Here is a 22,340-nt window from a genome sequence, read left to right as displayed (position 1 = left end):
TCTCCCAGAAAGAAACAGCCCATTTAAAGCCTACTTCGAAATGGATTTAGCACTCTGGGCCCAAAATCCATCATCAAAGAATCATAGAATTATGCAGCACAGAAAGAAGCCGTTCACTCCATTGTGTCTGTGCTGGCTCTTTGAAAAAGTTATCCAATTAGTCCCAATCCCTTGCTCTTTCCTCATGGCCCTGCAAATTTTTCCCCTTCAAGTATTGACTAAATATCCTTTTGAAAGTTACTTTTGAATCCGTTTCCACCATCCCCGTATGTAGTGCATTCCAGATCATATAGAATCGCTGCAAACAAAAACAAAATCATCTGCAATTCCCCACCTGGTTCTTTTACCAACTATCTTAAATCCACATCCTCTGGTTACTGATCCCTCAACCAGTGGAAACAATTTCTCCATCAAAACCCTTCATGATTCTGAATCTTCCCTAACTTCACTCCAAGGGGAACAGCCTCAGCTTTTTCAGTCACTCCAAGTGACAGAATTCCCTGATCCCAGGTACCATTCTAGCAAATTTCCTCTACACCCTCTCAAAGGCCTCAGAATCCTTCCTGAAAAGTGCTGCCCAGAATTGGACACAATGGACAGAATTTTTACCTTTTGACTCACTCACAGCAAAGCAAGCCAGCAACGGTTTGAGAACTTGGAAGTTCGTGGATCAGGCTTTGCCGTCGGTTTTTAAACTCAACCACGGCTTTTTTTTAAAAAATCGTTCATGGGATGTGGGCATTGCTGACAGGGCCAGCATTTATTGCCCATCCCTACTGTCCTCGAGAAGGTAGTGGTCAGCTACTTTCTTGAACCGCTGAAGTCAATGTGGTGTAGGCACACCCACAGCACCGTTAGGGAGGGAGTTCCAGGATTTTGAAGGAATAGGGATATAATCCAAATCAGTATGATGTGTGACTTGGAGGGGAATTTGCAGGTGATGGTGTTCCATGCATCTGCTGCCCTTGTCCTGCAACGTGGTAGAGGTCACGGGTTTGAAAGGTGCTGTCGAAGTATCCCGCTTCCGAGGTTTCTTGACCAATAGAGCGGGCGGGCGTGATAACGCCCAACACCCAACAGTTGAAGGTTCTCTGCTTAAAGGGACCCCATTCGGGGTCAGAATGGTTCCATTGCAGATCTGTGAGGAAAGAGGGAGCAGGCATAGTGATGGAGGGTCAACGTGGGAAGGCTGCCACACTCACCCACCTGCCACCAACCACCCCCACCGCCCCCGGTTCTCTAAGGCATTCCTGGATGTCAGCCTGCAAAAGGACACTTTTCAAAAGACAGGATAAAGAGGCCAGCCTCTGAAATGAATCAGATGTGGCTTGAAGTGGCTCAGGTGGTCAGCAGCAGGAGTGTGGTACCTAGCAGTTGGACACATTGCCAAAAGAGGTTCAGTGACCTCTTCAGGGCAGGAATGGTGAGTGGCATCCCACATTCAAATGCCAACCCCCATACTCGGACTTCTCCAGCACTCTCCTGTACAGCACCCCTCAGACCAACACACCCATTTCTCTCTCTCCAGGTACCTCCTCACATCCCCAACAGCCAACACTGACACTCACCCTCATCTTATTGTCAACTCACACCCATACCTCACAGTCATCCTCCACAAATGGTGCCATTCCATCCTCTCAAAGCATTCCATTTCTCACAGTCATAACACTCTGCTTTCACTCCTTTCAGAAAAAGAAAGCAGGGAGAGGAAGAGAACCGGGGATGGTCCTTCAGTCATAGTCACCCTGACCAGAGTGCAGGAAAAGGTCATGGAGATCAGCAGACTGGCAGAGTGCATGGCCATTGGAAATGGAGATCACCTGGCAGATACCTGGTGACAGAATTAGACCTCACACAGCCACATGGCACAGAACACACACTCATGTTGAACTGATGTCACTTCTTACTGAAATATGATCATCTGCACAATGATGACTTTGAATCCTTTCACCTGGTCAGTTCTAATTCCTTTCCCACAGCACCAAGCAGGAGCTGGTACAAAAGAGGCCAAGAAGTCCACAGAGTAGGCCACGCACTGTGAAGAAGCATCACCACACTTGTGCACGCCCGCTACCAGCTCGGATACACACACCTTGGGGGGACCTCCAAAGCAGGCAGCTATGTTGTGTGGCTCACCATACGCTATCACAAGTGAGCAAGAGCAGGTGTTGGAGATAGGTATAGCACTGGAGCGTCCCAGTCGGTGGGCGCAGGACATTCCAAGCTCTGCTTAGTTGGACACAGATACTGAACCTCAGGGGTCATCCACATTCTGGAACAGCAACAGAAAATGTGTGAGGTTCTGCCAGCATTTGCAGACACACTGTCCACCCTTAGACAGAGAATGGAGGAGTCCATCTCTAGCAATGAGTGCCATGATGTCTCAGGCATTTGCACTGATGTTCAGCTCCATGGAAAGAGGGGCCACCTGCACGAAGCATCAGATGCAGCAGGCAAATGAGTGCATGGTAGCCCCCACCTATGGTCTGCACACTCAGTCTGCCACTTTACACAGAATGGAGGAAAGCCTTGTCTTGACCATTCAGCATCTCACTGAAGTGCAGCAAAGTGCTCTCCAGCTTTTGTCTAGCAGGGAAGTGAAGGTGGGCCAGGAGAGAAATATGGAGAAAGGGCACATGCAAGTGGGGACTCTGCTCAAGGCCCTCCCATTTCTCAGCCCTTGCCCCACACATACCTCCTCAGTAAATGCCCCACATGCGGTCTCCTGCCCCAATGGCTGTACAAGTGCAGATGGGCCGCAATACCCATAGGATGTCTGCCATGAGTAACCCAGCTGTCAGAGCAGGGGAATAAATAGCCTGCCTCTAGTTCTGCTGAAGCTGGTGGTAGCACCATGTAGAGGTAATAGTAAGAGAAAGACTTTGTAGCTTTACAAGGGAAATCCTTGGGTGTTTACAATATGTCACCATGCCAATTTTATCACGTGTTCATGAACCATAAACTTTATTTCAAGTCTCCATTGCTCCCGCTCACCTACCAAATGGCCATCAGCCTTGAGAAAAATGGTATGACCAGAGTAGAAGGCAAGCAAGAGATGTCAATGGTATGGAAGGATTATTGACAGGGGGAATGCTTTGTGTTGGTGGGTGCAGTGGTAGGGGGAAGGATGTTGGGGGAGGCAGTGAGTTCAGCACTGCTGTGTGTCATGTGGCTTCACAGACTCCTGTTAGCTGAATTGTGCCTGCACGAGGCCAGTACGGACCTCTCTGGCACCAGGTTAGCAGTTGCAGAGATCCTGGTCACATCAGGCTCCTCCTCCCCTGAGAATGCAAAGCAGTCAGGACCTCCTTCTTCCTGCAGTGCAATGCTGTGCAAGGCACAGCAGACCACTACCATTCAGGACACCCTTGCTGGTGCAAACTGAGGGACACCCCAGATCTGTTCAGGCACCTGAATCACATCCTCAGCAATCCTTGCTCTATGGCCACTCTTTGCTCATGTGGTTCCGGCTGTACCTTTCCTGTTCATCAGCAATAGGGTTTCTCACAGATGACATCAGCCACATCCTTAGCGGGTATCCCTCGTCTCCAAAGAGCCATTGCTGACTCTGTTGGAAGGTGTGAATATCTTTGAGACACATAGCTGGCACAGAATGAAGGCATTATGGCAGCTTCCAGGATATCTTGCACAGACATGCATGAATGTCTTCCGGTGGCTACACATCATCTGAATATTGATGGAGTGGATTCCCTTTTGATTTACGAATACTCCTGGATGATATGAAGGCTTCCTGTTTGCCATAGGTGTGTAATCTATAACTCCTCGGACCTGTGGGAATCCAGCCATTGCAGCAAAACTGTGCGGCCTCTCGTTCTGACTGGCCTGATCAGTAGTAAAGTGGGCATAATGGCGGCCCTGGAACATGGCATCAATTGCCTGGGAGATACATTTGTGCGCAGCAGATCGTGAAATCCTGCAGACGTCACCAGATCATTGAAAGGAGCCAGAGGCAAAGAAACCTCGACGGTCACTGGCAATGCGTGCCCACCTAGTCAAAAAAATAAGAGGTTGCAAATGTCAGCAACCACCTGCCAAGAAACTCTGAGCCTCCTGGGGCATTGTTGCTCAGTCTGTGCTGGAAGGATCAGCTCTTTAAGCTGGAGTTGTGTGTTCATCCACCCTGTCCAGTGGAACAGAAGGTGGTAGAGGAGAAGGCAGCTGCTGTTTCTGTTCCTTCTGGGTTTTTTTTGTGCTGTTGGTGCTGCCCCTCTTGCTCCTGCGTAGAGGTCCAAGGTAGAGCTGCATAAGCTGCTCCCAATGCAGTAGTGAAGGCTGACAACAGCGAAATGCAGATCAAAGTCAAAAAAGTACAAAGTATCAGAAATAACCTTCAGTGTTGGAAATCACCTCTAAAGCAGTGAAAGCGCTTTCTCATAACAAGTCCTGTAAGGAAAGGCCTTTAACTGATCAGGTTCAGTATTTAAAAGATTCCCAGCCCCATCAATCCCCGTGCTGGCCCTGGAGAGTTTTACACAGCTTGGGAAACCCATATGCTGGAAGTTAAAGCCAGAATGCAGGATTAAATCTTCTTTCAATTGTCTTTTACATATTTATTTCTCAGACACACCATCCCCACGGGGTTTCCCACACGCCTTCAAGCGTGCGCAGGTTAAATGTGGAAGTGAGTGGGATCATGTCGGGTTTCCGACATGCTGGCATTTTTTCATATTTTAAACCCCCCACAAGCACCGACAACTGTATCCCTCTGCCTGAACCCGTGCAGCTTAAAATTCTGCCCAATACTTTAGCTGGGACTTAACCAGCATTTTATAAAGTTTTAGCATCATTCCCTACTTTTCTACTCTCTGCCTCTGTTTATAAAGCCAAGGATACTGTATGTTTTTTGAACATTCTCCTCCACTTGTCCTGTCACCTTTAAAGATTTGTGTACATAAACCCACAGGTCTCGCTTTTCCTGCACCTCCTTTAAAATTGTAACATTTGGTTTATTTTGCTGCATCAAGACTTTGTTTCAATTCAGTTTTGTCTTAGTTCAGTACTTCTCTCAAGATTTCTTTCCTCTTGCCCAACCACGCTCCTGAAAATGCAACCCTTCCCCCCTCCCCAAGCCCCCATCATGAACAGTAGGACCTGCACAATACTACTAAGCCCAAATCCACATCAGATTAATCTAAAGTTTGACAATAAATGGATCAGACTGCCTGCCATCTCTCCTCTCACCATACAACTTAAAAGTTTTTTAAAATAAATTAAATGAACCAATTCAAACACATGCTCAAGATAATGGTGAATTACAGAAAACATACGTTTAGAAGTACTGCTCCTGCTACTTATTGTCAGCACCTTCTGTCACTTCTCTACATAGAAATGTGCATCGCAGGAGGCCATTCAGCCCATCCTGCCTGTGCTAGTTCTTTCAAAGAACTATCCAATTTGTTCCGCTCCCCTGCTCTTTCCCCATAGATCTGCAAATATTTTCAAGTATAGATCATGTCCCTTCTTCATAAAAGGGTAACTGCACCAAGCCAAACCAAACATTTAGCTTTAATAAAAGGATAACTGCATCTAGCAAAAGCAAATGTTTAACTTCAATATAAGCAGATTATGCACGGTCAAAAGATTTGGTCATGTCTGTAAACCACCAGCAAACACAACAACAACTACTAAAATGTGCATTTATATCGTGACTTTAACATAATAGAGCATCCCAAAGTGTTTCACATGGGCACAAACAGGCAAAAACATTGACAAGCCAAAGAAGGAGACATTGGGCTGAATTATGCAGCAAGCCCCGAGGTCCCACCACCAGGACTGGAAGCAGGAGCCGCTGCCGATTGGGCAGTGGCGGGGAGGGGGGTTTGTTGGGCTGTGGCGGCTGGCCAATTAACTTCCAGGAGGAGGAGGAAGCATCCACCAATGTAGCGGTGTGATGTCACGCCACAGAAAGTGATGGCGCCATATTTAAAGGGCTGCCAGCACTCTTTGAAATCGATTCACCCAAAAGAAGCATTAGTGCAAGGCCTGAGAAAGAAGGCCAGTCAAGGAATAGCAGAGGGAATATCCTGGGTGGCCTCACAGTTTAGCAATGCCTCCCTGCAAGTTCTCCTCCAGGCTGCTCATGCACGGCAGAAGGTTCTCTTCCCCAGAGATGAAATCAGACCTATCTGCTAGAACAAGCAAGCCTGGACAGAGATCACAGAGGAGGTCAGCAGCCATTGGGTCATCCCTCAAAACTAGCTACAGTGCTGCAAGCAGATTAATGATCTCATGCCATCTGTTAAAGTGAGTGCACCACACACTGCTTTCCTTAGGGGGCTTACATGTGGCTATATGTAAGGACGAGATTGGTAGAAAGAGAATGCCAATCCCAGTCATTGGCAATGGGGCCAGGCAGCAGCATTGCCTGTCATAGGCATGGGAGCTTCTTGGTGAATGGCTCCAGTCCATCAGAGTTGACTCCTCCACTGCCGCTTTAGTGGCCGCATGCAGGTGGCATTCTTGTGGCACCATCATGGACAGTCAGGCTGCTACTAGCACAGGCAATGTGCATGTCTTTGCTGGGCAACTAACAATGGTCATCTATATGCTAGCAGAAGACGACTTCCCAATGCCAAAGGAAGGGCAAAGACCGGCGGTGGCATTCCTTACCTTGCCATCCTGACCTCCATGGAGGTGGCGGCTCTGGAACTTGGAGGATAACTGTTCCATCGCAGAAGGAGAGACAGGAGTGGAGACACATGAAAGAGAGTGAGTGGTCAAATGGATGGGCATACGACAGCCTCTAGTGAACACAAGGCATAGTGCTCATGTGTCCAGCATAGGTCACATGGAGCTCCACACTGGGAGTATCTGAAGTTAATGATGGATTGCACATGACCCTCCAATTAATCTTCTCTCTCACACATGTCAAAGACAAGAGCAGACAGTTCCAGAGACCTGGGGACAGCTGTCCACCTCTGAGTGGGACCCCCAGAGGATGCACCATCACAACATTTCCCCACGCCCTCCACCAGTGCAGATACTCTCACATTGGTGGGTATGATTTCATGAATCAATCTGGGATCACAATCTAGTGAGCTCAGCACAGACACACCCAAGGCCGCCAACACTCGGAGGACTCAGGGAAGGCACAGCAATGCTGAGCCCCAGGCTGATAGGCCTCTGGAGTTGTCAGCCAAGTGACTAGATGCTAGAGGGGAGAGAACATCTGGTGCAGCTTCCAGAGGCCATGCGCACCCTGACACGGATGATAAAGGAGTCCGTGTGCCTTGTCTCTGGCTTGGCTTACTCCATCGAGAGATTGGCAACCCTCATGGTGAATCATATTCATCAAACCACCCAGTGGATGCCAGAGATGCATGCGGACCTGCATGCCATCACAACTCCATGAAATGTGTGCAGCAATGCCTGGGTGAGACGGTGGGGGGGGGGGGGGGGGAAGCGAGCAACTGGATTCATCCACAGGCCCCTTGCACTCGTCAAGTGAGCGGGGCATACAGGTATGCCTCAAAAGGGTGGAGCAGTGGCTGCCTGATGCATCTGGGGGCTCCTCTCAGGGTTCTCCAGGTGTGGGCAGCAGCTCCTCAGCCCCTCCATCAGTGACACAGGCTTGCCATGATGACAGAGGAGGCGCCTACACCTCTGCAGGAGAGCCTCAATATGTTGGGTCCCTCCAGGCCTTGGGCAGCCAGAGGACAACGGCCAACATCCAAGTCATGGGGGCAGTATTGGCAGCAGCCTGCCTCCACCTCAGCCGACAGAGCACAATGTAGAAGTACATGTAAGAGATTTAAGAAGAGCACCTCACTGCACGCAGGGCTCAGGGGTTAATATTTTGTTAAAGCATGCTGCCAATAAATGGGGCGACATAGAATAATCAAAAGGCAAGAGGTATCCTTGCATTTCTTGTGGCCAGTGGGAATTCTGGAGTATCCAGACTCCGTCAAAGGGTTTGATGGGTGGGACCACATCACGAGTATGATGCATTCCCTGTACCACAGTGCAATGTCTTACTCGGTGTAGCTAAATGGCAAGGTCAATGAAGGAAGCAGCAACAGGGGTGCAGAGTGATGAAGCTTTGTAGATTGCATGGATCTGTTGTTAAGGTTCATGTGAAACATGCCTGTATTAGCACATCCCGAGCCTCTCTTGCACGTATCTCATGGCGCCTTGCGTATGGTACCTGAGGTTCTTCAGCATCCTGCATCTGGTCATCATCTGTCTCTACTCCCTCATTGTCGAAGGAGCCATTGCACTCCATGATAGCCTCATTGTTCAAATCTTCCATCCTCTGTAGCACCAGCACAGCACACCACCATGATACCACAGACTTTTGCTGGGACATACTGAAGGGCTCCACCAGATTATTCTAGACATCGGAACCACATCTTCAGACGCCCCAAGGCTTGCCCGATGGTCGCATGAGTTGTCCCATGGCAGGTGTTGTATCTCTCGTCTGCAGCAATGCTAGGGTTCCTCACAGGCACCAGTAGCCACAACTAGAGTAGGTAGCCCTCGTCACCCAGTACCCATCCTTGAAAGCGTGTTGTGGTGTTTGAAAAGGTCTGGCAACTGGGACTGCCTTAGTATGTAGGCGTTTTGGCTGATTCCTGGGAACCATGCACACACCTGCAGGAAGCGTTTGCAGGCATTGCAGACCAGTTGTACATTTAGTGAGTGAAAGCCCTTCCTGTTGATGAAGGCTGCAGCCCAATCAGTGGGAGCCTTGATGGCCACATGTGTTCAGTCGATGACGTCTTGCACCTGGGGAAATCTAGAAATACCTCCAAATTCTACGGCCCTCTCGGTCTGACTGTCGGGATCAGTGCAAAAGCATACATACTGGATGGCCCTCTTGAAGATGGCATTGGTGACTAACCTGATGCAGTGATGAGCGGCAGACTGGGAGATCCCAGAGGGTTTTGGTTTCCTGGATAATTGGGGCTCTTTCTGGGGTAGGTGGGACCTCTACAAACAGGATGGTCTTCACCTGAACCAGAGGGGTACCAATATCCTGGGGGGGAGATTTGCTAGTGCTCTTCGGGGGGCTTTAAACTAATTCAGCAGGGGAATGGGAACCTAAATTGTAGTGCCAGTGTACAGGATGTTGAGAGTAGTGAGGTCAGGGATAAGGTTACAAGGACGCAAGAGGGCACTGGCAAGCAAGAACCTGGTTTAAAGTGTGTCTACTTCAACGCCAGGAGCATCCGGAATAAGGTGGGTGAGCTTGCAGCATGGGTTGGTACCTGGGATCTCGATGTAGTGGCCATTTCGGAGACATGGGTAGAGCAGGGGCAGGAATGGATGTTGCAGGTTCCGGGATTTAGATGTTTCAGTAAGAACAGAGAATATGGTAAAAGAGGGGGGGGGTGTGGCATTGTTAATCAAGGAGAGTATTACAGCGACAGAAAGGACATTTGAGGACCCGTCTACTGAGGTAGTATGGGCCGAGGTTAGAAACAGGAGAGGTGAGGTCACCCTGTTGGGAGTCTTTTATAGACCTCCAAATAGTTCCAGAGATGTAGAGGAAAGGATAGCGAAGATGATTCTCGACAGGGGCGAGAGTAACAGGGTAGTGGTTATGGGGGACTTTAACTTTCCAAATATCGACTGGAAATACTATAGTTCGAGTACTTTAGATGGGTCAGTTTTTGTCCAGCGTGTGCAGGAGGGTTTTCTGACACAGTATGTAGACAGGCCAACCAGGGGCGATGCCACATTGGATTTGGTACTGGGTAATGAACCCGGCCAGGTGTTAGATTTAGATGTAGATGAGCACTTTGGCGATAGTGACCACAATTCGGTTAGGTTTACCTTAGCGATGGGCAGGGACAGGTATATACCGCAGGGCAAAAATTATAGCTGGGGGAAAGGAAATTATGATGCGATTAGGCAAGATTTAGGATGCGTAGGATGGGGAAGGAAACTGCAGGGGATGGGAACAATCGAAATGTGGAGCTTATTCAAGGAGCAGCTACTGCGTGTCCTTGATAAGTATGTACCTGTCAGGCAGGGAGGAAGTTGTCGAGCGAGGGAGCCGTGGTTTACTAAAGAAGTTGAAGCGCTTGTCAAGAGGAAGGCGGCGGCTTATGTTAGGATGAGACGTGAAGGCTCAGTTAGGGCGCTTGAGAGTTACAAGCTCGCCAGGAAGGATCTAAAGGGAGAGCTAAGAAGAGCAAGGAGAGGACACGAGAAGTCATTGGCGGATAGGATCAGGGAAAACCCTAAGGCTTTCTATAGGTATATCAGGAATAAAAGAATGACTAGAGTTAGATTAGGGCCAATCAAGGATAGTAGTGGGAAGTTGTGTGTGGAATCAGAGGAGGTAGGGGAAGTGTTAAATGAATATTTTGCGTCAGTATTTACAGTAGAGAAAGAAAATGTTGTCGAGGAGAATACCGAGATTCAGGCTACTAGGCTAGATGGGATTGAGGTTCGCAAGGAGGAGGTTTTATCAATTTTGGAAAGTGTGAAAATAGATAAGTCCCCTGGGCCAGATGGGATTTATCCTAGGATTCTCTGGGAAGCTAGGGAGGAGATTGCAGAGCCTTTGTCCTTGATCTTTATGTCGTCATTGTCGACAGGAATAGTGCCGGAAGACTGGAGGATAGCAAATGTTGTCCCCTTGTTCAAGAAGGGGAGTAGAGACAGCCCTGGTAATTATAGACGTGTGAGCCTTACTTCGGTTGTGGGTAAAATGTTGGAAAAGGTTATAAGAGACAGGATTTATAATCATCTTGAAAAGAATAAGTTCATCAGCGATAGTCAGCACGGTTTTGTGAAGGGTAGGTCGTGCCTCACAAACCTTATTGAGTTTTTCGAGAAGGTGACCAAACAGGTGGATGAGGGTAAAGCAGTGGATGTGGTGTATATGGATTTCAGTAAGGCGTTTGATAAGGTTCCCCATGGCAGGCTATTGCAGAAAATACGGAAGTATGGGGTTGAAGGTGATTTAGAGCTTTGGATCAGAAATTGGCTAGCTGAAAGAAGACAGAGGGTGGTGGTTGATGGCAAATGTTCATCCTGGAGTTTAGTTACTAGTGGTATACCGCAAGGATCTGTTTTGGGGCCACTGCTGTTTGTCATTTTTATAAATGACCTGGAAGAGGGTGTAGAAGGGTGGGTTAGTAAATTTGCAGATGACACTAAGGTCGGTGGAGTTGTGGATAGTGCCGAAGGATGTTGTAGGTTACAGAGGGACATAGATAGGCTGCAGAGCTGGGCTGAGAGATGGCAAATGGAGTTTAATGCGGAAAAGTGCGAGGTGATTCACTTTGGAAGGAGTAACAGGAATGCAGAGTACTGGGCTAATGGGAAGATTCTTGGTAGTGTAGATGAACAGAGAGATCTTGGTGTCCAGGTGCATAAATCCCTGAAGGTTGCTACCCAGGTTAATAGGGCTGTTAAGAAGGCATATGGTGTGTTAGCTTTTATTAGTAGGGGGATCGAGTTTCGGAGCCACGAGCTCATGCTGCAGCTGTACAAAATTCTGGTGAGACCGCACCTGGAGTATTGCATGCAGTTCTGGTCACCGCATTATAGGAAGGATGTGGAAGCCATGGAAAGGGTGCAGAGGAGATTTACTAGGATGTTGCCTGGTATGGAGGGAAGGTCTTACGAGGAAAGGCTGAGGGACTTGAGGTTGTTTTCTTTGGAGAGAAGGAGGAGGAGAGGTGACTTAATAGAGACATATAAGATAATCAGAGGGTTGGATAGGGTGGATAGTGAGAGTCTTTTTCCTCGGATGGTGATGGCAAACACAAGGGGACATAGCTTTAAGTTGAGGGGTGATAGATATAGGACAGATGTCAGAGGTAGTTTCTTTACTCAGAGAGTAGTAGGGGCGTGGAACGCCCTGCCTGCAACAGTAGTAGACTCGCCAACTTTAAGGGCATTTAAGTGGTCATTGGATAGACATATGGATGAAAATGGAATAGTGTAGGTCAGATGGTTTCACAGGTCGGCGCAACATCGAGGGCCGAAGGGCCTGTACTGCGCTGTAATGTTCTAAAAAAAAAATCACCAGTAGATCCCTGGAATGGTCCTGAGCCATAGAAATTCAGCACCACAGGCATTGGGTGGCCACCATTTCCCATGGGGGTTGAATTCATCCTCGATCATGTTCTCTGAACGCCTCCCTGGAGAGGCAGAGTCTTTGGCAACACTGCTGCTCCGACATTTGAAGGTAGCTAAGCCTTGGTCGGCAACTTTTCCCCTTCTCCCAACTGACAGTGCCAATGCCCACAATGTTCCACCCTCCCTGCCAAGACATGCTGGGATTCGCAATGGCTGGCGGCAGCAGGCAGGACGGACCTCCTGCTAGCTCAGCACCTCTTTTTACCTGGCAAGGTTCTGGTTCCCGTGCACTCCTGGAAAAATCCAAAAACCCCGGTAAAATTGAAGTTAATTGCCTTTTTAACATGTTTATCTTCCCGCCGCGTGTGAGCGCAAGGTCTTCCTGCCATGCTGGCCATCCCTCAGAATATCTGGTTTCCATCCCAATATTCCAACCCCTCCCACCTCAACCCCAATGGGCTGGGAAAATTCAACCCATTAGGGAAGATGACCAAAAGCTTTGATAAAAAGGTAGGTTTTAAAGGAGCATCGTAATTATGGGAGGATGGTACAGAACCAGAGAGACTTAGGTGAGTGTTCCAAAGCTTAGGGTCTAGACAGCGAACGGCATAGCCACCAATGGCCGGGCAACAGAAGTCAGGAGTGCCCCAAGACAACACAGCTTTACTAAAAACAAGAAATACTGTTTAATTTGATTTCATATATGGCAATTTCCTTCAAAACTTCCTTTCAAGAATTTTTTAAGTAGTTATGTTTCTCGTGGAGAAAAATGAACTTTAACACATCACTTAAACAAGTGTTTAAGAGAAAATTATACTATCTCTGCTGTGGTAAAACTGCTCCATAACATATTCTAGCTACTCAACTCAATGTTTTAATAGCCTGTGTATGAGTGTCATGCAGGCCCCCACCTGCCAAGCATGAGGCATATTAATTTCACCACATGGACATTAAATTTCAAACTGCTGCTGAAGTGAATAAAGGACTTGCTTTTTAAAAATTGCCAGATCTTGGCTGAAAAGACATTTGCATATTAACAGACAGTGCTTGGAAAGGACAAAGGACCATTCCCTGACACATTCAACCCACAATGGACTTTTGATCACCAGACGTTGAAGGTGAGGGAGCACGCATTCCAGGTTGACTGCTAAGATGACCAAATACACAAGTGGATATGGTCAAACCAGCTAGTCACATGACTAACCTGCTGGGCAACCTGGGTTTTTCTGAATTGTACAAACAGTTTGAACTGAGAGGGTCTGTTTGCTCCTGGACTGAAGATCTCTCCTGTCGGCTCCCATCTCTTTTTCAAGAGCCTCTGAATCCACTGAAGACACATGAACCCCAAGAGAGAAAAGTCTCCGACAGCAAACAAGGTTTAAGAAGAATACTGGGCCCCAACGAAAAGCAAGATCTACCTACAATCGAGGACTCTACAGTGAGCTCGTAGAGCATAACAATAACTCTTCAGATATTGCCTCAAACTTTTCCACTTTATTTTTCTTCTGCTCTTTTCTGTCTCTATCTGCATGTATCACGTATGCATGCTAGCGTGGGCGCGTCGTGCATCCATAGGCATTACCTGATTAAGAGTTTAAGTTTAATAAATTTCAGCTTTTCTTCTTTAAACCTAAGAAAGCCTGTTTGTGCTGGTTTCTTTGCCTTATAATTGGAAAGCGGTGAACCAGGGATCACCAAGGGGCGGGCTCAAAACACGGTGCGTTTAAAATAATACCCTGTTACAGTAAGACCAGGTGAAGGCTGAGAAGGACCTCTGGATAACTTTCTCACCTGGTCGTAACAATGAGTCATCCTAGAACAGTGAAGTACCACGCACAGAGCCTTATATTATGCATTCCCAGTTATAACATGGTAGGACGACAGCCTGAGATTCAATTTTCAGTACTCTTTGTTTATTTTTCAGTTTGTTTTATTTAAAATTCAGCACACACCATCACTCAAAGAGAGGGGAAAAAAATCAGCATTAAAAACAAATATGTTTCCATGGTATTAGGCAGCAATCTTATCTGTAAAGTATATCAGGTGTTTTATTTTTAGTGTAGCATAGACATACACATTTCACCTCCTACTACACTGCCAATTCCTGCCCCTGCTCTCCCACTGCACCAATTCCTTCCCATTACATTGACGTTCTTTTCCACCTAGGATACATAAGCTCATCACAGTAATCATTAGAAGTGTTTTTTTTTGCCAAGTCCACAACCAGATGAGAGGCAGATCATTCTATGTGTACATCATACAGCAGGTAAATGACAGAGACGAAGAGATACATTAATTAGAAACTACAGAGAGGCTGCAAGTTGTGGAAATTGGATCTTTTTTTAAACCATGGTTTCGGCGCACTCTTTACAACTGGCTGACACGTATCTGCTTTGGTTATATATTTAAGAAAAGCACATTGATTATCAATGTATTAGCTAGATAAGATGCACCTTGCAGCAACCAAAGCATCCTAAAAAGCAACATTAGCAACAAATCTGATAAAAGGCCACTAATCTGAAATGGTAAAATCTGCTGAATATTTTCAACATTTCCTGTCTTTAGAAATATACACTGGACATTACAACAGTGGATGTGGGGCATGGCTTCTATTCTGGAGCTTACTAAATCTATTTTTTCACTTACTGTCCGTTATCATCATGATTAAAGTTATCAGTGAGTTTTCATCATCGGCAGTGAAAAAATAGATTTAAAGAGTGACTTTTTATATCCTCCTATCAATTTAGAAGTTTCCAGCCAGCCCACTCAGAAACCAGACTCTAGCCCATCTGCCATGGAGGCCATTTCATGATAATATTTGCTGTCCTCTGACCATGAGATGAGACAATCATGTTAACTACCAAGTTCAAACAGATGATCATTTCAACAACTTTCCCTTAAATCTCTCTCTGGAAGAACCCACAAGGTACAAACCTAGTAAATGTTACACTCTGATGCCTCATTAAGCAGGATGGGACATAAAATGGTTAGTCGTGTATTGTTTTAAAATTACAGTTCTGCCATTTTGGATGCTCATCAGAGTATAGTATTTCAAGCTCAGTGCCAAACTGGTCAAGTTTCATTCATTTTGGTTTAAAAACAAGATCTGTTCTGAACTAATTCACTCCTAAAAGCTAAAAGAAGCTTCAGGTGTTTAAAAGAATTTGCAATCGTTGGCACACTCTGATTTCATTCTTGACATTTCTCCAGGAACTGATGGCTTTGCTGGTTGCTGGGATAAGCATTGTACGGAGCCGGTGCTGGAAAAGCAAAAAAAAAAAACTTAGCTGCCCCCACTATCAGGCCTCCTCTCTAGTTAACATGCATTTCAATTATGGATTATTCTCTGAATGAATTAAGAAAAATATAGTCTTCTGTAAGCCCAAAAGATGACAGTATGCATTCTGTTCAAAGTGGACTATGGAGCAGCTGCAACCAAACCAACACCAAAGGCTATGAAACAATAGCACCTAGCAGGGGGAGTGCAGTCAAGTCTCATTTACTTTAAAACATACTATTATTTCCATACATTACAGTTCCACTCGAGGCTTAGGCACAAAATGTAGACTGACACTCTCGTGCAGTACTGAGGAAGTGTTGCACTGTTGGAGGAGCTGTCTTTTTGATGAGATATTAAAATCAAAGCCCATCTGCCCTCTCAGATAGGTATAAATGATCCTGTGGCACCATTTCAAAGAAGAACGGGAATTCTGACCAGCATCCTGGCCAATATTTATCCTTCAAGCAACTACACTAAAACAGATCACAGCACTGTTTGTGGGATCTTGCTGTGCACAATTTGACTGTCACTTCTCCTCTGCTTTGAGACATCCTGAGGTTGTGAAAGGCTTTAGATAAACAAAAGACTTTTCTTTCACACGACTTAGACAAGAAAATTCTAGAACTTAATGGATTTGATTCACTCCCATTTCACAAATTCTTCTCGAAGGCCATCAAGATGACAGTATCTTTTAAATTGAAGTCTTCCTTCTTATGAGGAAATATGACTAGGTATATTTTTTAATCTGTGACTGAAATTCTAAAGGTGGCAAACTGAAGTATTAATGGATTGACATGTGGCACAGTAGTAAATACTTTATTTTGCACCACTGCAATCAGTGTTATTGCTTACTACGCACCACCTCAGTCATGTGTGTGCCCCCACCCCCAAGTCAGCTTCAAAACACATATCTTAGCCACCATTTACACTTGTATAATATTGTCTGCCTACACTCCTACTTCATCCCACTGGTGGGGAAACCCCTATCCATGACTTTTGTCACCTCATAACATTCTTCTCGTCTGCCTCCCGAATTCCACTCTGGATAAAATGCAACTCATCCAACACTCCACCAGCTGTATCCTATTCCGCAGAAAGTCCTGTTAACACTGTCCTCACTAACCTCCTCTGCATCACCCAACCCACTGAACTCAAAATCCTTATCCTCCTCTACAAACCCAACCACAGCCTCACACCTCCCTCCCTCTCTCTACAACTGCTTCTAGTCCTATATGTCAACCTGCACCAGACACATTCCTCCTTTGCACACCCCTCTCCTCTCAACCATCTTGGCTCCAACTCCAAAGCATTCTCTCTTCCCTGCTCCCTCTCTCTCCTCTTTTCAGATGCATCTTTAAAACTGTCCTCTAACTGTGCGTCTGGTCACCAGATTCTTTCATCACTACTCAGTGCTCAGCTGATGTTTTAGTGAGCTGCTGTGGGGCATTTTGCTCCAGTAATAAGACTATGGATGGAATCTAATGAGACCCGCCGAGGCGGGACCGGGAGGGAAATCCAATAGGTCACCGCCAGGTCAGCTTGCTGACACATTCCAGCCTCTGGCCGATCTTGCCAGATGCAGGTGAACAGAAACAGCCAGCCACCCATCAGCGACAGGCAGCCAATTATTGACAATTAACTGGCCACATGGGACCAGATTGGGGATGCCGCTGGGATCTTACTGGCAGCAGGTGGGCTCCACACTGCAAACGTAGCCCAGCAGGTTGCTGGAGGCTACCTCTCAGCAGCAGGCCAGGGCTGCCAGCAAGACCTCCTTTATTTATTCTCCCCATCCCCACCACCCCCCCCCCTTGCAAACTGGAGCTGCTTTTGCCACAAGGCTACAGCTGCAGATGCAGGCCATCCTCATAAGGAGGAGGCCCTCCACAATGATGTCCTGGTAGTGGTGACCAGAAATAATTTTAATAATTTGACACATCCTCCAAGGCACCCTCCAGTCCTCCTGCTTGCCGCAGCAGCGTCCACCTCTCCCAGTGGGCTGCTGGCAGGACATCACTACAGGCTCTCCCATTGGGCCAGCCAGGTGCCTGTTCTGCCCACCATCCTTAATTGGAAGGTGCTCTCGGTGATGGCCTGTTAATTGGCCGTCTCTGGTATGATTGCACAGGCGGGTGGCCAGGCTTTTGGTTCTGACCTCAGAAAATCTTCAAAGGGTGGTAAGATTCCGCCCAATAAGTGCACAATTATAACTGGCGTTACTTTTGTACAATAGAACAGTCTGTATAGTACCAGAAACTGCAGTCTGAAGCCTGAAAATAATTTATTCTTAACCCATGGTGCAGTCACTGTTACACTTCAAAAAACCAGCACCCCTCATCTTACAGCAGGTGCAATAATGGTCTGAGGCATTATAATCGAGTCACAGCTACCACTAAAACTCTCAGGTTTTGTAGCCTGCAGTCAAAATCCATGTACTGCTACACCTGGGTTTACAAGAAGAATTTACAAAGTGTACATAAATACCTACGATCTGAAACCACACCGTTTCTTAGGTTAACAGTTAAGGTCAACAGTTTACTACCATGCAACCTAGAGTTCAGTCAGCATGTAAAACACACACCAGTACATAAACACACAGCCTGTAGCTGGGTAAACTACGCACCTTATTTGCTCTTACAACCCATTACTGCATAGGTTCAAGGGATTCTGTCAAGGAACACTGGTGTTGACAGTTATACACATGGTCACTTCCTTTTTTTTTTAAAACATGAAACACTTTTGCTTTATACAACCAATGTCATTTGTAAACGAGCAATTAGCAGCAGCAACACTTAGTCATCAGTGCTACCACTGTAAAATTTGATTGCAAAAAAAAGTCCATTATTTTAAGGGGGTGCGGGGAGAAAAGAGAAATCTATCATTTGGATGCAAAGCTGCCATTCAAAAGGTTACAGCTCTACATGGAACGGAGGTATCAGCTCACACAAATGCTCTCCTGTTTTAACCAGCACCGTCAGGGAGGAGGCAGAAGTTGTCACTGTGTTATATTACATTTTAGATTCATTCTGTAGAGAAAGAGAAAAAAAAATAGGTTTACCTTCGGATACATCCTCGTCAATAGTTCCTTTAACCTGAGAGAAACACCACTGCATTTCATTTGCATTGCCTCCAAACCCTGTAAGATACAAAAACATAATATATAAAAATACAAACAGAAAGAAGGTGCACGCAGCCACTTCTTGCCATCATTCCCACTACCTAAAGCACACTTTATCCACAATCTGCAGTAGCTCTGGGTTTTATGAGAGGATGCTGGAGGAAAGCTGCTCCCTTACCCGGCATCATTCTCCGACAGACCGTACAGCTGCTGCCAGCGCTGAGGAAGCAGCCAAGGCTCCTGTCAATCACCCGCCCCCTCGAACCGCCCACGGCAGCCGCTCGGCCAATAGGAGAGCACCGGAAGTACAGCGCGCCCCCACTTCCTTAGCAACGGCAGCCATTGTTCTGCAGGGAATTGGAGGTTGAGATTTGCTTTTGTTCGATTGAGAATGCTCCAAATTTCTTTACTTTGGAATATGAAATTTGTCAATTTTAGATGTCTCTAAGGGTTGCCAATTCCAATACTGAACTTCCACAGAATCCTGGTTGCAGCTTCTTTTTTAATGGTCTATTTCAGAGGTCACTGGGGATGACTCATAATGGCACAAAGTTTCACCAATTTCAAATATACAGCTATCTCAAATGGTAGTGGACAATCAGGCAAGTCACACACAATAACGCTGACTTGGAGTTTATCACTGTTCCTTCACCATCAGTAGGTCGATCCGCAGACTTCCACCTAACAAAATTGTGGGATTACCAGAGCCAAAAGGACTACAGGCGTTGGAAGAGAATGCTCACCACCACCTCATCAGGACATCTAAGGATTGGGCAATAAATCCAGCTGTGCTAGCATCGCCCATATGCCAAGAGCAAACTTTTTTTTTCAATGTAACCCTGGTTCCTGAGGCTTCAGTTTGTAGTTTGAAAATAACTTGCATTTATGTAGCACTTTACAGCCAAGGAAGTAATTTTCAAATCTAGTCACTGCTGTGATGAGGAGAAGCATAGCAGCTAATAAAGTGTGCAGCAATGTCCACCAAACAGCAATGAGATAATGACCTGATATTCTGTTTTAGTGATGTTGGTTCAGGGATAAATATTGGCGAGGACAAAGAATTAATTTTCCATCTCTTCAAATAGTGCCATGAGATCTTTTACGTCCACCTGAGAGGGTAAATATGGCCTCAGTTTAACATCCCAGCTAAAAGAAACCAACTCTGACATCGCAGCACCCTCTCAATCCTGCACTGATTTATCTGCCCAGAGTATGTACTCAATTCCCTGCAGTGAGACATGAACACAGGACCACCTTCCTCAGAGGCAAAAGTGCTGCCACAGTTATTTGCCTGATAAGGAAAGGTGGAATATTTCAGCAGAAGTGGCTATTGAAACGGCAATGATAACATTATTTAAAAGAGAATTTAACGAAATATTTGCAAAGGAAAAGTATAAAAAGTTGGTTGACAAACATTTAAAAATTCTATTATAATAATACTCAGCTTTTGTCTATCCAGACTGTTTTGATTGGTCAGTTTAAGAGGCAAGTCTGTTGACGGGTTAATTTGGTGGGCAGTGACTGGCATATGCAGAGGCACTTGAAGGGGCATGGAGGAGTGGAGCATGTGATGCACATTGACTGCCAATGGTTGGTGGCAGCGGGGATTGGTGGAGAAAAAGGCGGCCAACAACAAAGTTACCCTGGCTGGAGAGATTGTTTCTGTGAGGGATGGGATTGATTAGAGGGGGCTGGCAAGAGAGGGATGGCATGAGCAGCATGTGATGAGAATGGCATGGGAAGCATGCAATGGGAGGGGTGGATGCGTTGATGGAATTGGTTACATGTAGCAAAATGGCAGGGACAATTATTTGATAGAATGTATTATTCAAAAGCTACTTTTGTGCTAAAAATGAAGATTCACTAGATTTGACTGAAAAGCTGTTAGGTGAATTAAAACAATACATTAGCGTTGATTCTATAGACGAGGAAGATGAAAACAGTCTATACCAGGGTTGTCCAACATACGGCCCACGGGCCAGGATCTGGCCTGCCAAAGGTTTCCATCCAGGATGTAAACTGTACCCGGGCTGTTCCTCAACCTCACCAGGGCTTGTGACTGCAGATGAGAAATTTTCAATTTTCACCTTCTTGAAGACCGGCTTTGAAAAAAATCTCGTCAATTTCACAGCTGACAGTTGCTGACATTGGAAACAGCCACTTCCCAACTTCAGACAGATTTAGGGTTTTCTGGCAGGCTTTTAAAAAACCCCGAATCTGTCCAAAGTTGGTAAATGGCAGTTCCCAACGTCAGCAACTGTCGGCTGTGAAACTGACTTGAGACTTTTTTAAAAACTGATCAATTATCTGCTAAGCGTTCCAGCTTGCTACAACTGTCAGGGAGATACAGAAAGGGGAACAGAGAAGGGGGGGAGGAACAGAGAGAGAGAGAAAAGGGGATAGACAGAGAAAGAGAAAGGAAGACAGACAGAAATGGGGACAGACAGAGAAAGAAAGGGGATGGGGGGACAGAGCGAGAGAGAAAGGGAACAGAGAGAGAGAAAGGGGGAACGGGGGGATAGAGAGAGGGAGGGCATGTGGTGGGGGGAACAGAGAGAGAGTGATCAAGATCAGAATTACATCTATCCGGGATACTCCGCATCACGACAAAAAGTGTGCGGGCAAACATTGACTACTTGTGCAAGAAAAAAAATGCCAGGTTTCTCACTAAATCAGTGTCTAGCATAGTAAAGAGAAAGTCAATAAATTAGTCTTATTTAAAGCTTCTTCACAAAACATTTTTGCTGTTTTGATAATAGTAAGATAAATTTTAATGCCTTTATCTTTTCTGAAATTGTTTCACTGGCCTCACATGAGAAAAGGTTGGACAACCATGATCTTTCCCCACCAGAGTTTCTACACAGTCTAACTCCAATGGGCAGGCTACTGTACAAACATAGACACAAGGGAGAAGCAATTATAAGTTGCTACGAAACTTGAATCCTAAACAAGGACTTTGTCATGGAACAAGATTGGTAGCTAGGAAGCTGTTTTCTTCGATGACAGATGCTGAAATTATAACAGACAGATTTCGAGCAATAGAGTATTTATTCCTCGAATAGTATTGAGCCCATCAGCTGTAAACCTGCCATTTCAACTCAGGAGAAAACTATAAGCAAGTCACAAGGCCAGACTCTTGACAAAATTTGGATTTATATTCCTATGTTTATTTTACCAATGGACAGCTTTGTGTAGCTTTTTCCAGACTGAGAAGTTTTGATTCTGTTAAAGTCTTTGGTGAAAGAATAACTTAGAGATCCTGTATTTAAAGTATTGTTGCAATAAAGATACTAATTTGACTGCAGATTTTTTGCGTGTCTCTGCTAGTATGTTTATTACTATGCAAATGCAATGTCTCAACAAAATAGGGTGGTAATAACTGATCTATGAGCATGAAGAATGATTCACAATTGTTGGTACCAAAGGACTTGGCTGAGTACCATAATTAATCCTGTGCGCATTTTTTAAGGTAGGTAAAACAAAACTGAAAGTGTTGGAAATATGAAATAAAAACAGCAAATGTTAGAAATACACCACTGGCTAATCAGCATCTGTAGAGAGAAAAGACGGATTAAATATATGGGGGATCCTTGATCAGAATTGTCAGTGTTGACAGAGAGTCGCTATTCAATACATTAATCCACTCTTTTTAAAAAGGTGACAAACCAGCTTTGTGTACTTCCAGAAATTTCTGTTTTTGCTTCAGTTTTGCTTAGATTATTAGCAATTTATTTTCCTCATTTAATTGAGCAAGTCAGCCACAAATGGTGCCTGTCAAATTATCAATGAATTGCTCATGCTTTTATTGATAGAACTTTGATAATCTTTCATCCAGTTAGGTATTCCTAGTCAGTTAAACCAACCACACAGTGTCACTGGCATATA

The 22,340-nt window shown here is 45.6% G+C and overlaps 1 protein-coding gene across 2 annotated transcripts in view; it reads right to left on the bottom strand.

Moving 5' to 3' along the window:
* LOC137375776 (serine/threonine-protein phosphatase 2A 55 kDa regulatory subunit B beta isoform) overlaps positions 1–18,711 on the bottom strand; it is a 613,213-nt gene extending 594,502 nt beyond the window's left edge. Inside the window, exons 1-2 of one of the 2 annotated variants that reach the window (XM_068043184.1) lie at positions 18,634–18,711; positions 18,396–18,473 (exon numbers count right to left, since the gene is read on the bottom strand). In XM_068043184.1, coding sequence (XP_067899285.1) covers positions 18,396–18,473; positions 18,634–18,643 — 88 coding nt within the window. In that variant the 5' untranslated portion in view covers positions 18,644–18,711. The other variant, XM_068043187.1, reaches the window with a different exon arrangement.
* Between the last annotated feature and the right edge of the window lie 3,629 nt (positions 18,712–22,340).

This window comes from Heterodontus francisci, chromosome 12, assembly GCF_036365525.1.
Source record: "Heterodontus francisci isolate sHetFra1 chromosome 12, sHetFra1.hap1, whole genome shotgun sequence".
In the NCBI taxonomy this organism is placed as follows: Eukaryota; Metazoa; Chordata; class Chondrichthyes; order Heterodontiformes; family Heterodontidae; genus Heterodontus; species Heterodontus francisci.
The sequence above is the reverse complement of the archived record's forward strand: the minus strand, read 5'-3'. Positions and strand labels throughout refer to the sequence as shown.